Source organism: Cetorhinus maximus, chromosome 1, assembly GCF_964194155.1.
Source record: "Cetorhinus maximus chromosome 1, sCetMax3.hap1.1, whole genome shotgun sequence".
NCBI classification, from domain to species: domain Eukaryota; kingdom Metazoa; phylum Chordata; class Chondrichthyes; order Lamniformes; family Cetorhinidae; genus Cetorhinus; species Cetorhinus maximus.
In genome coordinates, this window is record NC_135879.1 from 196584911 (window position 1) to 196599943 (window position 15033).

Consider the following 15033-nt stretch of genomic DNA (forward strand, 5'->3'; position numbering starts at 1 on the left):
GTTGGTTGCTCTCTTGTCTATCCTCCACTGGAGACGTCATGATAATCATCTAAGTGGTTGGCTGGTCTGACCAATGAGGGCTTTCTGGCACCTGCAATGAAAATGGACAAACCTGCTCTGTCAAGAGAGAAGACAGTTCAGAGCTAAAGTCCCAGTCAGGATACTCCTTCTTGTTTGAACTCTCAGGAACTTGCAGTTCTGTATAATTTACGACAGCGGTTGTCTTGACATCTTCTGCCATTTTGAGGAGATTCAGAGCTACACAGGCATCTCTGCTCAAGAGAGAAAAATAATGGTTATAGATGACTTACAACAGCTTGAAGATTTGTTTGCCATCATACCTTAGTGGTTCCAGGATCATGCCTATGACGAGAAGTCAGAATCCTCTGGACCCATAGAGTGGTGTGTCTGTTGTTCAAAGGCAGGGGTCTCTCAACCACAGTTCTTTATCCAATAGGACCATAACACTGACTCCCGTGTCCAATTTAAAGTTTGTGAGATGGCTGTTAATTGAAATGTCCACATTCTAATATGAAAAGCCAGGATCTTTGACCTCACCCAAGAAGCATAGCTGTGTGTCCTCTTGGTGTACAGTCTCGATCTCATGAATAATCTTTGGGTCCTCTGTGTGTTTAGATGTTTTGGCCTTGCACAGTTTGCTGAAATGTCCAATTTTGTTACCTTGAAAATATTCAGCTGAAATTACAGGACATTGATCTCCCATGTGGTGACGCTTTGCTCCACAATACTGGCATGGTCGTTCTACTGGTTGGTTAGGGTATTGTTTTTCTTGGCCTGATGTGTTCCTGTTTCTGCACTGTTTAACTAACTGGGCTGTGGGGTTTCCTTTCTCCCATTGTTTACTTTCTCCTCTTAGAATGGACCTGTGCTGCACACAGAGTTCAGACAGTCTAACAACTGGATAGCTTTCTCGGGGGTTAGATCTCCCTTCGCTTGCAGCATATCTGAGAGTGAGTCGTCTGCTACTCCTACAACTATTTTATCCCTGATAAATTCAGATTTTAGGTCTCCATATTTGCAGCCTTCAGCCATCTGTACAGATTATGAGTGAATGATTCGACAGGTTCTCCTGGTTGCTGGACCTGCTTATTAAATTTAGCCTTTTTGAGGATTTTGTTACTTACATAGAAACATAGAAACTAGGAGCAGGAGTAGGCCATTTGGCCCTTCGAGCCTGCTCCGCCATTCATTATGATCATGGCTGATCATCCAACTCAATAGCCTGCTCCTGCTTTCTCCCCATACCCTTTGATCCCTTTCGCTCCAAGAGCTATATCTAACTCCGTCTTGAAAGCATACAATGTTTTGGTCTCAACTACTTTCTGTGGTAATGAATTCCACAGGCTCACCACTCTCTGGGTGAAGAAATTTCTCCTCATCTCAGTCCTAAAAGGTCTACCCCATATCTTCAGACTGTGAGCCCTAGTTCTGGACTCCCCCACTATCGGGAACGTCCTTCCTGCATCAACCTGTCTAGTCCTGTTAGAATTTTATAGGTTTCTATGAGATCCCCCCTCATTCTTCTGAACTCCAGCGAATATAATCCTAATCGACTCAATCTCTCCTCATATGTCAGTCCCGCCATCCCAGGTAAACCTTCGCTACACTCCCTCTATAGCAAGTACATCCTTCTTCAGATAAGGAGACCAAAACTGCACACAATATTCCAGGTGTGGTCTCACCAAGGCTCTGTACAATTGCAGCAAGACATCCCTGTTCCTGTACTTGAATCCTCTGGCTATGAAGGCCAACATACCATTTGCCTTCTTTACCACCTGCTGCACCTGCATGCTTACCTTCAGGAACTGGTGTACGAGGACGCTCAGGTCTCGTTGCACTTTCCCCTCTCTCAATTTATAGCCATTCAGATAATAATCTGCCTTCCTGTTTTTGTTACCAAAATGGATAACCTCACATTTATCCACATTATACTGTGTCTGCCCACTCACTCAGCTTGTCTAAATCACACTGAAGCATCTCTGCATCCTCCTCACAGCTCACCCTCCCACCCAGCTTTGTGTCACCTGCAAATTTGAAGGTATTACATTTAATTTCCTCATCTAAATCATTAATATATATTGTGAATAACTGGGGTGCCAGCACCAATCCCTGTGGTACCCCACTAGTCACTGCCTGCCATTCGGAAAAAGACCCGTTTATTTCTCCTCTTTGTTTTCTGTCTGCCAACCAGTTTTCTATCCACCTCGATACACTACCCCCAATCCCATGTGCTGTAATTTTACACGCCAATCTCTTATGTGGGACTTTGTCGAAAGCCTTCTGAAAGTCCAAATAAACCACATCCACTGGCTCCCCCTCATCAACTCTACTAGTTACATCCTCGAAAAATTCCAGTAGATTTGTCAAGCATGATTCCCTTTTATAAATCCATGCTCTGTCCGATTCTGCCACTGTTTTCCATGTGCTCAGCTATTAAATCTTTTATAATGGACTCTAGAATTTTTCCCACTACCGACGTCAAGAAGTTGCTGAAATTCAAGATGTCGCCCTGGTTTGTTTGAAGACCAAGGGTTTACCCACTTCAATGATGCTTGCGCTCAGCCTTGAACAATTTTTAAACAATGGACGCTCGGATCAACTGACCGCAGATTTCTCTGTCTCAGCGCTATGCTTTTCGGTCATGGAAACATCGAATCTTGCCTTTGCTGGTCTTTAAAGTTGATTCTTTAGTTGCGATTCATCCAAATTAATTAATTATTTTTCTTTTTCTTTCTGGAGCGAGCATGTGTTCAGGTGTCAGCTTGGGAATGTGGTTTTTCTGACAGAGTTTTTAAACAACAATTTCTGACCACTGAACTATTAAAATATTTCTGAGGACTTGTTTTATCTTGGAATTTAAAAGTTTTAGCTCACCCATGCCAGGTCTGGTGATTATGCACTCTGGTCCAGCATGTTGGACTGCCAAGAAATCCTATGGCGTCTTCTGCTGCATTTTAAATTTTAAATGTCTGTCTTCAGCTTCCAAGCTTTACTTTGGAGCTTTTCCCTGGTGATTTTCCTCTGCGTTTCTGCTTCTCGAGCTTTTCTTCAGGTCAGAATGTTTCTTCAAATTTTTTTTTTAGTCTTGCAGGGTTTTAGTTTTTTTCTGCATTTTTTGCAAGGTTTTGGAATTTTCCATTCGCTGCAGTGATACTGCAGGGCGTGGTTATCGTTCGGTAGGTCTTAATGAAGTCTTTGTGGTCTTAAGTAGGTTAAATGTATGCATTTATCAACTACAAGAACAATGTACATGTACAACGTAAAGAGGTCAGGCGAGGAGCTGTCTCCATGCTTGCTTGCGCACATGGCTCCAACACTAGACTAAACCCTAAGTGTGGGTCATGTGTTCTTTTACCTCACTGTGTGAGCGGTACTGTATTCAGACCCTCATATTACAGTTCAAGTCTCAAATGTATATCGGAGTATGGGGGTCTGCTGCCCAATAAACTGTGACATTAATGTTGGGTTTGAGATTCTGGTCTTCAAGTACTCTTTTCCTCAGTCGGCTGAAGGCTGAATGACGTGGAAAGTGATTTTTAGACCATACATCGGGCAAGAATTGACTATTTAGACTTTTTTTTTCTTCGCTACATCTGAGTTTTGACAATGTTGCTAAAGACTGTAATGTGTTTTTTTATTTCTTTTTTATAGTTGTGAATTGTTTATTGTAGCATATTTTCCATAACAAGTATATTGACTTTTCCTGAAAGCTCTGCTGTTTAGTATTTGTAGTGAAATCGTAATTGCTTTCTTTATAAATGCATTTATAATTTTTCTGCAATTTGTTCATAAAGATATTACTCGTCTGTAATTATTTCACCAGTTAGGTAAATTCTTAACTCATCATTTTCTTTTATATTAAAGGAAAGAACTTACAAACAAGTCCCAATGATTAGCCAGATGGCCATTCATTTTGCACAGGATGGAAACTTATTACACAAGGATTCAGATGAAGCAAAGCGTCAACAATCTAGGGGGTTGTACTTTGAAGGTACTTAAATTTTTTTAGGTTGAGCACCAAAGAATATCTCAGATATTTCTGGCTTGGAGAACTGTGCAGTGGTGGGTTGGCATAAAGTCTTTTTAGCTAATGTCCATGCCATAGTAATCAGATGAAAGTTAATTTATTGCTTACACTAAGGATCCCAAGTAAATGAGTTCTGACATTTCCAACCCAGTGCTTATGTAGACATGTATCCACATCACAAAATGGGCAACAATTCTCCGTTGTATTACACCTAGCAATTGCATCTCCAACTATTCAGGTAATAATTATTAATGGCTCCTGGTCATCTTTCTGATGTCTTCTTTTTGGTGAGTAGGAATGGGGTGGAGTTCCTTTTCATCGCTTGGGGTAGTGTATCAAGTTTACCTTAATATACAAATTGCTAAAAGATTGGAAATGATTTAGAGAAGGACAATAAAGGCAGCACTGTTTCTTAAATAAATTAACTCCGATGATGGACTAAAGTGACTATTTTATTTGGAAACAAATTGTTAGGGACTAATAATAATCTACACTGTTAAAATGATCTGTACAGTTAGAATTGTGAATATTATATTGGTAGGTCACTACTCTTCTACTGCAGAATGGAATAGATGAGAACAAGGGGACATGACTATAGTGTGAAATCAGTGTTCCTGCATGCCAAACAGGGAACCAAACTCAAGGAGAAAAGCCTGTTGGATAACTAAAGCTTTTGTTTTGTAGACCTATCTTCCAACTGTGCTCTCTTTGAGTGTAGCTCCTTGTTGGGAGTTTTGGAGCATTAAATTTACCTTTACAAAGTAACAGCAAACTTAGAGATGTGACTGCCACCTAGTGTTGTGTATGTGGATTTGGTTGAAGCATCCAACAATTAAACAAATTCCTATTTAGCAGGGAGGAGAGGCATACAGTTTATTACATGAAGAGACAGAAGATGGAAAGGATCTGAGTGGATTTTTGTACAATGACTTTGTACAATGACAGAAAAATTGAATATTATTCTAATTCCTAGCAGCTAATGCCCTATTTTTTTTAAAAGTGAAATTATTTAAAGGAAGCAAAAACTGACAAGATTCTGACATCATTTGCAGATTCAAAGTTATGTTCAGTGGCATTAATGATTTGATCTGCATTCATTTATTCTTAAATCAGCAACATTGGCTAAATGGGAAAATTGGGCACAGGTTTAGTGATGTCACCTATTCAATCCCAGACCCTGACAAGACCACTTTACCACAGGTAGATGAAGTTGGAGAGAAATTAGTAATCTGGCATTTTTGCTGCTATTATTCTTATCAGTGCAAAATTAGATTTTACGGTCTCGACATTTGAGAACACTTTGCCTGTTGTCAAGTGCTAAACAACCTCCTAAGCGTCCAGCATGGTGGACAGGAAATGTGAGGCCATTTCCAGCTATAAGTGTGCATCTGTGATGCAATTTGTTCTTTCATGGGGTGTGGGCATTGCTAGAAAAGACAACATTTGTTGCCTGTTGTATGATATTGTATGTGCCTCCATGCCACTGTAACGTAAATGCGCCCGGTAGAGCGAGGGTTAACGTCGGACTGGAGAACAGCACTGCCCACGGTATGAGTCACGTGGTAATAGACTGAGAGAACAGCCTAGAAAGAACACTCTGGAACCAGCCTGCATAGAGGTAACAGCTCCATGCATGAACATAGCTTGGATCTGTAAATAGTTAAAGGTTAACAATAAACGGTTCATGTCTAAATATACAAGTCTCAAGATCTCATTGTTCAGACACCACGGTGCACCATAATACAGCATGGTTCGTAGAGGTGAGAGATCAGTGCGATCAGCATAGTACAATGCGCTTGGCACTGGTGATTGCTTCTAAAAGATATCACATCAGAGATAGTACCATAATCTGACATGGTGATCCGCAGTGACACTAAAGGTAGCAGTTAAATACATGAACCCAGAACAGCATCCCAAGGTATGAAAACAACAAGCAATTGAAGCCTAACGAGAGAGATGTACATCGAAGAAGAAAACTTGAACAAACAGTTGAAGAAGTTTCGCTACAGACTTAGAAGCTGAGGAATACGCCAGAGTGAGTGAAAGTCCTTTGCTAGACTGCCGAGTGACGCTGAGTTAAGACACTGAGTTTGATGCACTGCAGGAACTCACTAAGGGTCCTAAGACAGCACCTTCCAAACCCACAACCACTAACACACTGTTCATTCATGAGATGTGGGCTCCACTAGCTGAGCCAGCATTTATTGCCCATCCCTAGTTGCCCTTGAGAAGGTGGTGGTGAGCTGCCTTCTTGAACCACTGCAGTCCATGTGGTGTAGGTACACCCACAGTGTTGTTAGGAAGGGAGTTCCAGGACTTTGATCCAATGACAGTGAGGGAACGGCGATATATTTCCAAGTCAGGGTGGTGAGTGACTTGGAGGGGAACTTCCAGTGGTGGCGTTCCCATCTATCTTCTGCCCTTGTCCTTCTAGGTGGTAGGGGCTGTGGGTTTGGAAGGTGCTGTCTAAGGTGCCTTGGTGAATTCCTGCAGTGCGTCTTGTAGATGGTACACACAGTTGCTACTGTGCGTCGGTGGTGGAGGGAGTGAATGTTTGTGGACGTGGTGCGAATCAGCGGGGCTGCCTTGCCTGGATGGTGTCAAGCTTCTTGAGTGTTGTGGGAGCTGCACTCATCCAGGCAAGTGGAGAGTATTCCATCACACCATAAGACCATAAGAAGTAGGAGCAGAAGTCGGCCATTCATTCCATCGAGTCTGCTCTGCCATTCAATGAGATCATGGCTGATCTGATAATCCTCAATTCCACTTTCCTGCTTTTTCCCCATAAACCTTGGTTTCCTTACTGATTAAAAATCTGTCTATCTCAACCTTAAATATACTTAAGGACCCAGCCTCTATAGCCCTCTGCGGTAATGAATTCTACATATTCACCACCCTCTGAGAGAAGAAATTCCTCCTCATCTGTCTTAAATGGGTGACCCCTTACTCTGAGATTATGCTATCTGGTCCTAGGCTCTCCTAGAAGGGGAAACAGCCTCTCAGCATCCACCATCAAGCCACTAAGAATCTTATATGTTTCAATAAGTTTGCCTCTCATTCTTCTAAACTCCAATGAGTACAGGCCCAACCTACTCAACCTCTCCTCATAAGAAAATCCCTCCACACCCGGGATCAACCTAGTGAACATTCTGTGGACTGCCTCCAATGCCAGTATATCTTTCCTTAAATAAGGGGACCAAAACTTCACAGTATTCTAGGTGTGCCTTGTATAGTTTTAGCAAGACTTCCCTATTTTTATACCTCATTCTGTTTGAAATAAAGGCCAACATTCTATTTGCCTTCCCTATTACCTGCTGAACTTGTATGCTAGCTTTTTGGGATTCATGCACAAGGACCCCTAAATCCTTGTGTGCCGCAGCTTTCTGCAGTCTTTCTCCATTTAAATAATATTCAGCTCCTCTATTCTTCCTGCCAAAATATTTAACCTCACATTTTCCCACATTATGTTCCATCTGCCACGTTTTTGCCCACTCTCTTAACCTGTCTATATCCCTCTGCAGACTCTTTGTGTCATCCTCACCACTTGCCTTCTATTTTTGTGTCATCCACAAACGTGGTGATAGCATATTCACATTCCACACCCAAGTCATTAATATATATTGTAAATAATTGTGGCCCCAGCACTGACCCCAGTGGCACTCTGCTTGTTACAGACTGCCACCCTGAAAATGCCCCCCTTATCCCAACTCTCTGTCTTCTGTTAGTTAGTCAATTCTCTATCTATGCTAATATACTACCCCCAACATCATGGGCTCTTATCTTATTAAGTAGTCTTATGTGTGGTACCTTATCGAACGCCTTTTGGAAATCCAAATATATTACACCTACTGGTTCCCCTTTATCTATCCTGCTTGTTACCTCCTCAAAGAATTCTAATAAATTTTTCAGGCATGATTTCCCCTTCATGAAGCCGTGCTGACTTTGCTTGATTAGATTATGCATTTCTAAATGCTCTGCTATTATATCCTTTATAATAGACTCTAACATTTTCCCAATGACGGATATTAAGCTAACTGACCTATAGTTCCCTGTTTTTTGTCTCCCTCCCTTTTTGAATAAGGGTGTTACATTGGCAGCTTTCCAAACCTCTGGGACTTTTCCAGAATCTAAGGATTCTTGGAAGATTACTACCAGTGCATCCGCTTTCTCTAGCTACTTCCTTTATTATTCGAGGATTCAACCCATCAGGTCCAGGGGACATATTGGCCTTTAGCCCCATTAGTTTCCCTAATACCTTTTCTCTAGTTATTGCATTTATTTCCTCCCCGCCTTTTGCCCCTTGATTATTTCGTATTTTTGGAATGCTGTTAGTGTCTTCTACCATGAAGACTGATGCAAAGTATTCAACTCCTCTGCCATTTCCTGGTTCCCCGTTATTGTGTCCCCAGCCTCATTCTGTCAGGGGCCTATGTTCACTTTGGCCTCTTGCTTCCTTTTTATATATTTAAAGAAGCTCTTACTGCCGTTTTTATAGTACTTGCTAGTTTACCCTCAAAGTTTATTTTCTCCCTCTTTTTTTTGTCATCTTCTGTTAGTTTTTAAAACTTTCCCAATTCTCTGGCTTACCACTAATCTTTGCCACATTGTATGATTTTTCTTTCAATTTGATACTATCCTTAACTTCCTTGGTTAACCGTGGTTGCTTTACCCCCTTCCTAGTATCCTTCTTGCTCACTGGGATATATCTTTGTTGTGAGTCATGAACTATTTTCTGAAACGTCTGCCATTGTTCAACAACCATCTTTTCTACTAAACTCCTTTCCCAGTCCACTCCAGCCAACTCTGCCCTCATTTCTTTGTAATTACCCTTATTTACGTTTAACACAGTTGTTTCCGACCCAAGCTTCTTACTCTCAAACTGAATGCTAAATTTCACCATGTTATGGTCCCTGTTTCCTAGGGGATCTTTTACTATGAGATCATTTATTAAACCTGCCTCATTACACATTACCAGATACAAAATAGCCTGATCCCTGGTTAGATCCACAACATATTGTTCTAGGAAACTGTCCCGAATACACTCTATGAATTCTTGCTCGTAGCTTCCAATGCCAATTTGGTTTTCCCAATCTACATGAAGCTTAAAGTTATCCATGATTAATGTACTGCCTTTTTTACATGCCCCCATTATCTCCTGATTTATTCTGTATCCTACAGTATAGCTACTATTAGGGGGCCTATAGATTACTCCCACCAATGTCTTCTATCTCTTGTTATTTCTTACCTCCACCCATATGTGTTCTACAGCTTTCAACCCAAGATCATTTCTTGCTAACGTACTTATTCCATCTCGTACTAACAAAACTACCCCCCGCACCCCTACCACCCTTTCCTTCCTGCCTGTCCTTTTGAAAGGTCACATACCTCTGAATATTTAGCTCCCTGCTTTGATCGCCTTGTAACCACGTCTCCGTAATGGCTATAAGATCATACCCATTAACCTGTATTTGTGCCATTAATTCATTTATTTTGTTCCGAATACTTAAGTAAAGAGCCATTAATTTTGCCTTTTTACCATTTTTTCTCCCTTTGAACCTATTTGCTGCTTTTGTTTTAAGTTTGTGCACTCTGTCCCTTCCGGTCACACTGTGGGTATCATTACCTAAATAGCTGCCATGCAAAGCTGCCATATCATTTTGCTTTGTAAGCCTATGTATCCCCTGTCCAGAACCCTCCGCCCCTCTATTTAGTTTAAAGCTCTCTCTACAGCCCTAGTTATTCAATTCGCCAGGACATTGGTCCCAGCATGGTTCAAGTGAAGACAGTCCCACCGGAACAGCTCCCTTCTACCCCAGCACTGGTGCCAGTGCCCCAAGAACTGAAACCCATTCCTCCCACATCACTCTTTGAGCCACACATTTAACTCATTGACTTTATTTGCCCTATGCCAATTTGCCGGTGGCTCAGGTAGTAATCCCGATATTATTACCTTGGAGGTTCTGCTTTTTAACTTAGCTCCTAACCATACAAATTCTTTCAACAGAACCTCCTTTCTAGACCTATCAATGTCTTGGTGCCAACGTGGACGATAATAACTGGATCCCTCCCCTCCCACTGCAAGTTCCTCTCCAGTTCTGAGGAGACGTCCTTAACCTTGGCACCGGGCAAGCAACACAGTCTTCGGAACTCATGTTCACTGCTGCAGAGAACAATACCTATACCCCTAATTACACTGTCCACTACCACTACTACGTTCCTATTTCCTCCTCCCACTTGAATGGCTCCCTGTACCATGGCACTGTGGTCAGTTCACTCATCCTCCCTGCAGTCCCCACTCTCGTCCACACAGCTTGCAAGAACTTTGTAACTGTTGGACATTTTCCCAGGGGGCCATTGGCTCCTCGAACGCTACCCCCTGGGTCCCCATACCTGCCTCACCTACAGTCACACCCTCCTGTCCCTAATCACAGTCCAAGTTTCAATTACCTAATCTGAGAGGTGTGACTGCCTCCTGGAACAAAGGGTCCAGGTAATGTTCCCCCTCCCTGATGTGACGCAATGTCCGCAGCTCGGACTCTAGCTCCTCAGTTTGGATCTGAAGTTCCACGAACTGCAAACACTTACTACAGATGTGTTCTCCCTGGAGCTCCCACATGCTGTACTAGCAACACATCACCCATCCTGCCATTGTTATTGTACTTAATTAAATTAATTAATTAATTAATTACTTACTCTAATATCCCTGCTCTTTACACTTTAAGAATCCCCCGCTCTTTACAATTTATTGTAATTAATTTTTACACCAGTATCAATCTTATGTTTGGAAAAATTTATTAATTTTGCTTCCAATCTCCACCCCTCCATCATCTTCACATGGTCCATCTCTGACACTTCTCTTCCCTTCCTTGACCTGTCTCAATTTCTGATGATAGACTGTCCACCAATATCCATTACAAGCCTACCGACTCCCACAGCTACCTCGACTACAGCTCCTCACACCCCGCTTCTTGTAAAGACTCCATCCCATTCTCTCAGTTCCTTCGCCTCCGTCGCATCTGTTCTGATGACGCTACCTTCAAAAACAGCTCCTCTGACATGTCCTCCTTCTTCCTTAACCGAGGTTTTCCATCCACGGTGGTTGACAGGGCCCTCAACCGTGTCCGGCCCATATCCCGCGCATCCTCCCTCACGCCTTCTCCTCCTTCCCAGAAACATGATAGGGTCCCCCTTGTCCTCACTTATCACCCCACCAGCCTCCGCATTCAAAGGATCATCCTCCGCCATTTCCGCCAACTCCAGCATGATGCCACCACCAAACACATCTTCCCTTCACCCCCCCCTGACGGCATTCCGTAGGGATCGTTCCCTCCGGGACACCCTGGTCCACTCCTCCATCACCCCCTACTCCTCAACCCCCACTTATGGCACCTCCCCATGCCCACGCAGAAGATGCAACACCTGCCCCTTCACTTCCTCTCTCCTCACCGTCCAAGGGCCCAAACACTCCTTTCAAGTGAAGCAGCATTTCACTTGCATTTCCCCTAACTTAGTCTACTGCCTTCGTTGCTCCCAATGCGGTCTCCTCTAAATTGGAGAGACCAAACGCAAACTGGGCGACTGTTTTGCGGAACACCTGCGGTCTGTCCGCAAGAAAGACCCAAACCTCCCTGTCGCTTGCCATTTTAACACTCCACCCTGTTCTCTTGCCCACATGTCTGTCCTTGGCTTGCTGCATTGTTCCAGTGAAGCCCAACGCAAACTGGAGGAACAGCACCTCATCTTCCGACTAGGCACTTTACAGCCTTCCGGGCTGAATATTGAATTCAACAACTTTAGATCTTAAACTCCACCACCCTCCCCCCACCCCCCCCCCGCTTTTTTTTCAATAATTTATATAGATTCTTCTTTCCCCACCTATTTCCATTATTTTTAAATCTAAAACTAAAACCTTGTTAGCCTTTCCACCCCACCCCCACTAGAGCTGTACTTTGAATATCCTGTCCTCCATTCTTAATTAGCACTTTTCTCAGACAAAACACCTCTTTGACCCTTTTGTCTGTGACATCTTTTGATTATCTGCTCATCTCCACAATCACCACACCACACCCTCAATGTCTCTCTCTCTCTCTCTCGCTCTCTCCGCACCCCCCCACTACCTTAAACCAATTTATATTTCTCCCTTCTTCTAACTATGCTTCAGTTCTGCCGAAGGGCCATGAAGGCTCGAAACGTTAACTGATTTCTTCTCCGCCGATGCTGCCAGACCTGCTGAGTTTTTCCAGGTAATTCTGTTTTTGTTATGTTTAACAAGCTATTTTTAGGAAAAAAATAAAGACTAGAGACCTAAACACAAAAATAAACACATACATTTTTCTTTAAAGACTAGAAAAACTCACCATTCCTACTTACCAATCAGCTGCTCTCTGCAAGCTTTTTAAAATAAATTCTCCTCGCTCTGCGCGCTCTTTTTAAAATGAACTCACCTCGCTCTCCACACTCTTTTTAAAATGAATTCCCCTCGCTCTCTGCCTTCTTTTTAAAATTAACTCCACTCGCTCTCTGCACTCTTTCTAAAACGAACTTCTCTTGCTCTTCGTGCTTTCCGCCCTGACTTGTGCCTTGTAGATGTTGGACAGGTGTAGGGGAGTCAGGAGGTGAGTCACTCGTCGCAGGATCTCTAGCCTCTGACCTGCCCTTGTAGCCACAGTATTTATATGGCTAGTCCAATTCAGTTTCAGGTCAATGGTAATCCCCAGGATGTTGATAGTGGGGGATTCAATGATGGTAATGCCATTGAATGTCAAGGGGCGATGGTTGGATTCTCTCTTGTTGGAGATGGTCATTGCCTGGCACTTGTGTGGCATGAATGTTACTTGCCACTTGTCAGCCCAAGTCTGGATATTATGCAGGTCTTGTTGCATTTGGACATGGACTGCTTCAGTATTTGAGAAGTCACGAATGGTGCTGAACATTGTACAATCATCAGCGCCCATCCCCACTTCTGACCTTATAATGGAAGGAAGGTCATTAATGAAGCGGCTGAAATGGTTGGGCCTAGGACACTACCCTGAGGAACTCCAGCAGTGATGTCCTGGAGCTGAGATGTCTGACCTCCAACAATCACAACCATCTTCCTTTGTGCTAGGTATGAATCCAAGCAATGGAGAGTTTTCCCCCTGATTCCCATTTACCCCAGTTTTGCGAGGGTTCCTTGATGCCACACTTGGTCAAATGCATCCTTGATGTCAAGGGCAGTCACTCTCACCTCACCTCGGGAGTTCAGCCCTTTTGTCCATGTTCGAACCAAGGCTGTAATGAGGTCAGGAGCTGAGTGGCCCTGGCGGAATCCAAACTGGATGTCAGTGAGCAGGTTATTGCTAAGCAACTGCCGCTTGATAGCATTGTTGATGACTCCTTCCATTACTTTACTGATGATCGAGAGTAGACTGATGAGGCAGTATTTGGCTGGGTCGGATTTGTTCTTCATTTTGTGTACAGGACATACCTGGGCAATTTTGGGCCGGGTAGATGCCAGTGTCGTAGCTGTATTGGAACAACTTGGCTACGGGCGCGGCAAGTTCTGGAGCACAAGTCTTCAGAGCTATTGTCAGAATATTGTCAGGGCCCATAGCCTTTGCAGTATCCACTGCTTCAGCCTTATCTTTTGCACTGATGTGCTGGTATGCCCCATAATTGATGACTGTACAGTTCAAGAAGTCAGCTCACCACCATCTTCTCAAGGGCAATTAGGGATGGACAATAAATGCCATCTGAGCCAGCGAAGGCCACATCTCAGGAACGAAAGAAAAGAAATCACAAGATGGTAAGCAAGACTACAAAAATTGCAACACCCAAGATGGTGCAGAATCAATGAACCTGCTCCATCCATAACATGGTGAACAAAATGTAAAAAAAACGCTGTACTTACATTATAGAATAGATGGTGGTCCAAGGGCTCAGCATTCAGAGGGCAGCTAAAAGAGAAGTGCAAGTAAAAACAAAGGTTTCAAAAAAAACCTGTAAAAATTGGCTGGCAGAATCAAAAGTTTGAGAAGAAAAACTGCAGAGTAACGAAGAAGCTGTGGAAGAAAAAAGTTACCTGAAAGGAAAAGCAAAGGGCAGGCAGAGGAGAAAAGTGCTGTCCCTTCAAGTTTAAAAAACACGGGCCTTGATCAGACCATGAGCCTGTCAAAACTTCAAAAAGACAGAGCCTACAGAGGTAAGAGATAAAAAGAAAGAATTGTCCAGAGAAGAAATTTTCTCCTACCTTGAAATTTTAAAAAGTTTCAACAAGCAAGTCCCACGATCACTGGGAAGACCGCCAACATCGGAAAAGCATTGGAAAGTCGCATTAATAAAAAGCAGCTGCAGAGACAGTCTGAAGTGAAAAAAAAGTTACTGCACTGAGTCTTAAAAAGGCAACAAAATTTAAAGCTGTAACTACAACAAAATAAAACAGCCATGGACAGAAAATTAGAAGAGACCCTGCAGAGAGGGCAACTCTGCAAGGGCAACAAGAGACCCTAGAGAGAGGGCAACTCTGCCGAGGGTAACAAGAGAGCCCAGAGAAAGGGCAATTCTGCCAAGGGCAACAAGAAACCCCAGAGAGAGGGCAACTCTGCCAAGTGCAACAAGAGACCCTAGAGGGAGGGCAACTCTGCTGAGGGCAACAAGAGAGCCCAGAGAGAGGGCAACAAGAGACCCCAGAGAGGGAGGGCAACTCCACTGAGGACAACAAGAGACCCCAGAGAGAGGGCAAGTCCGCCAATTGCAACAAGAGACCCGAGAGAGAGGACAACTCCGCCAAGGGCAACAAGAAAACCCAGAGAGAGGGAAACTCCTGATAAAGTGCCAAGGGCAAGGCAACAAAAGACCCCTAGAGAGAGCAAGAAAATACCTTAGAGAGAAGGTAACAAAAGACCTCAGAGTGAGGGCAACAAAAGACTCCAGAGAGAAGACAACAAAAGACCCTAGAGGTAGGGCAACCAGAGACCCCAGAGGGAGGACACCGAAAGTCCCTAGAG

General features: G+C 43.3%; 1 protein-coding gene across 1 annotated transcript in view; it reads left to right on the forward strand.

Annotated features, from left to right (window-relative positions):
- Nucleotides 1-15033, forward strand: part of dnai1.2 (dynein, axonemal, intermediate chain 1, paralog 2) — a 332040-nt gene that overhangs the window by 33871 nt on the left and 283136 nt on the right. The window contains exon 5 of the mRNA XM_078538947.1: nucleotides 3886-4012. Coding sequence (XP_078395073.1) covers nucleotides 3886-4012 — 127 coding nt within the window. The remainder of the gene's footprint in view (nucleotides 1-3885; nucleotides 4013-15033) is intronic.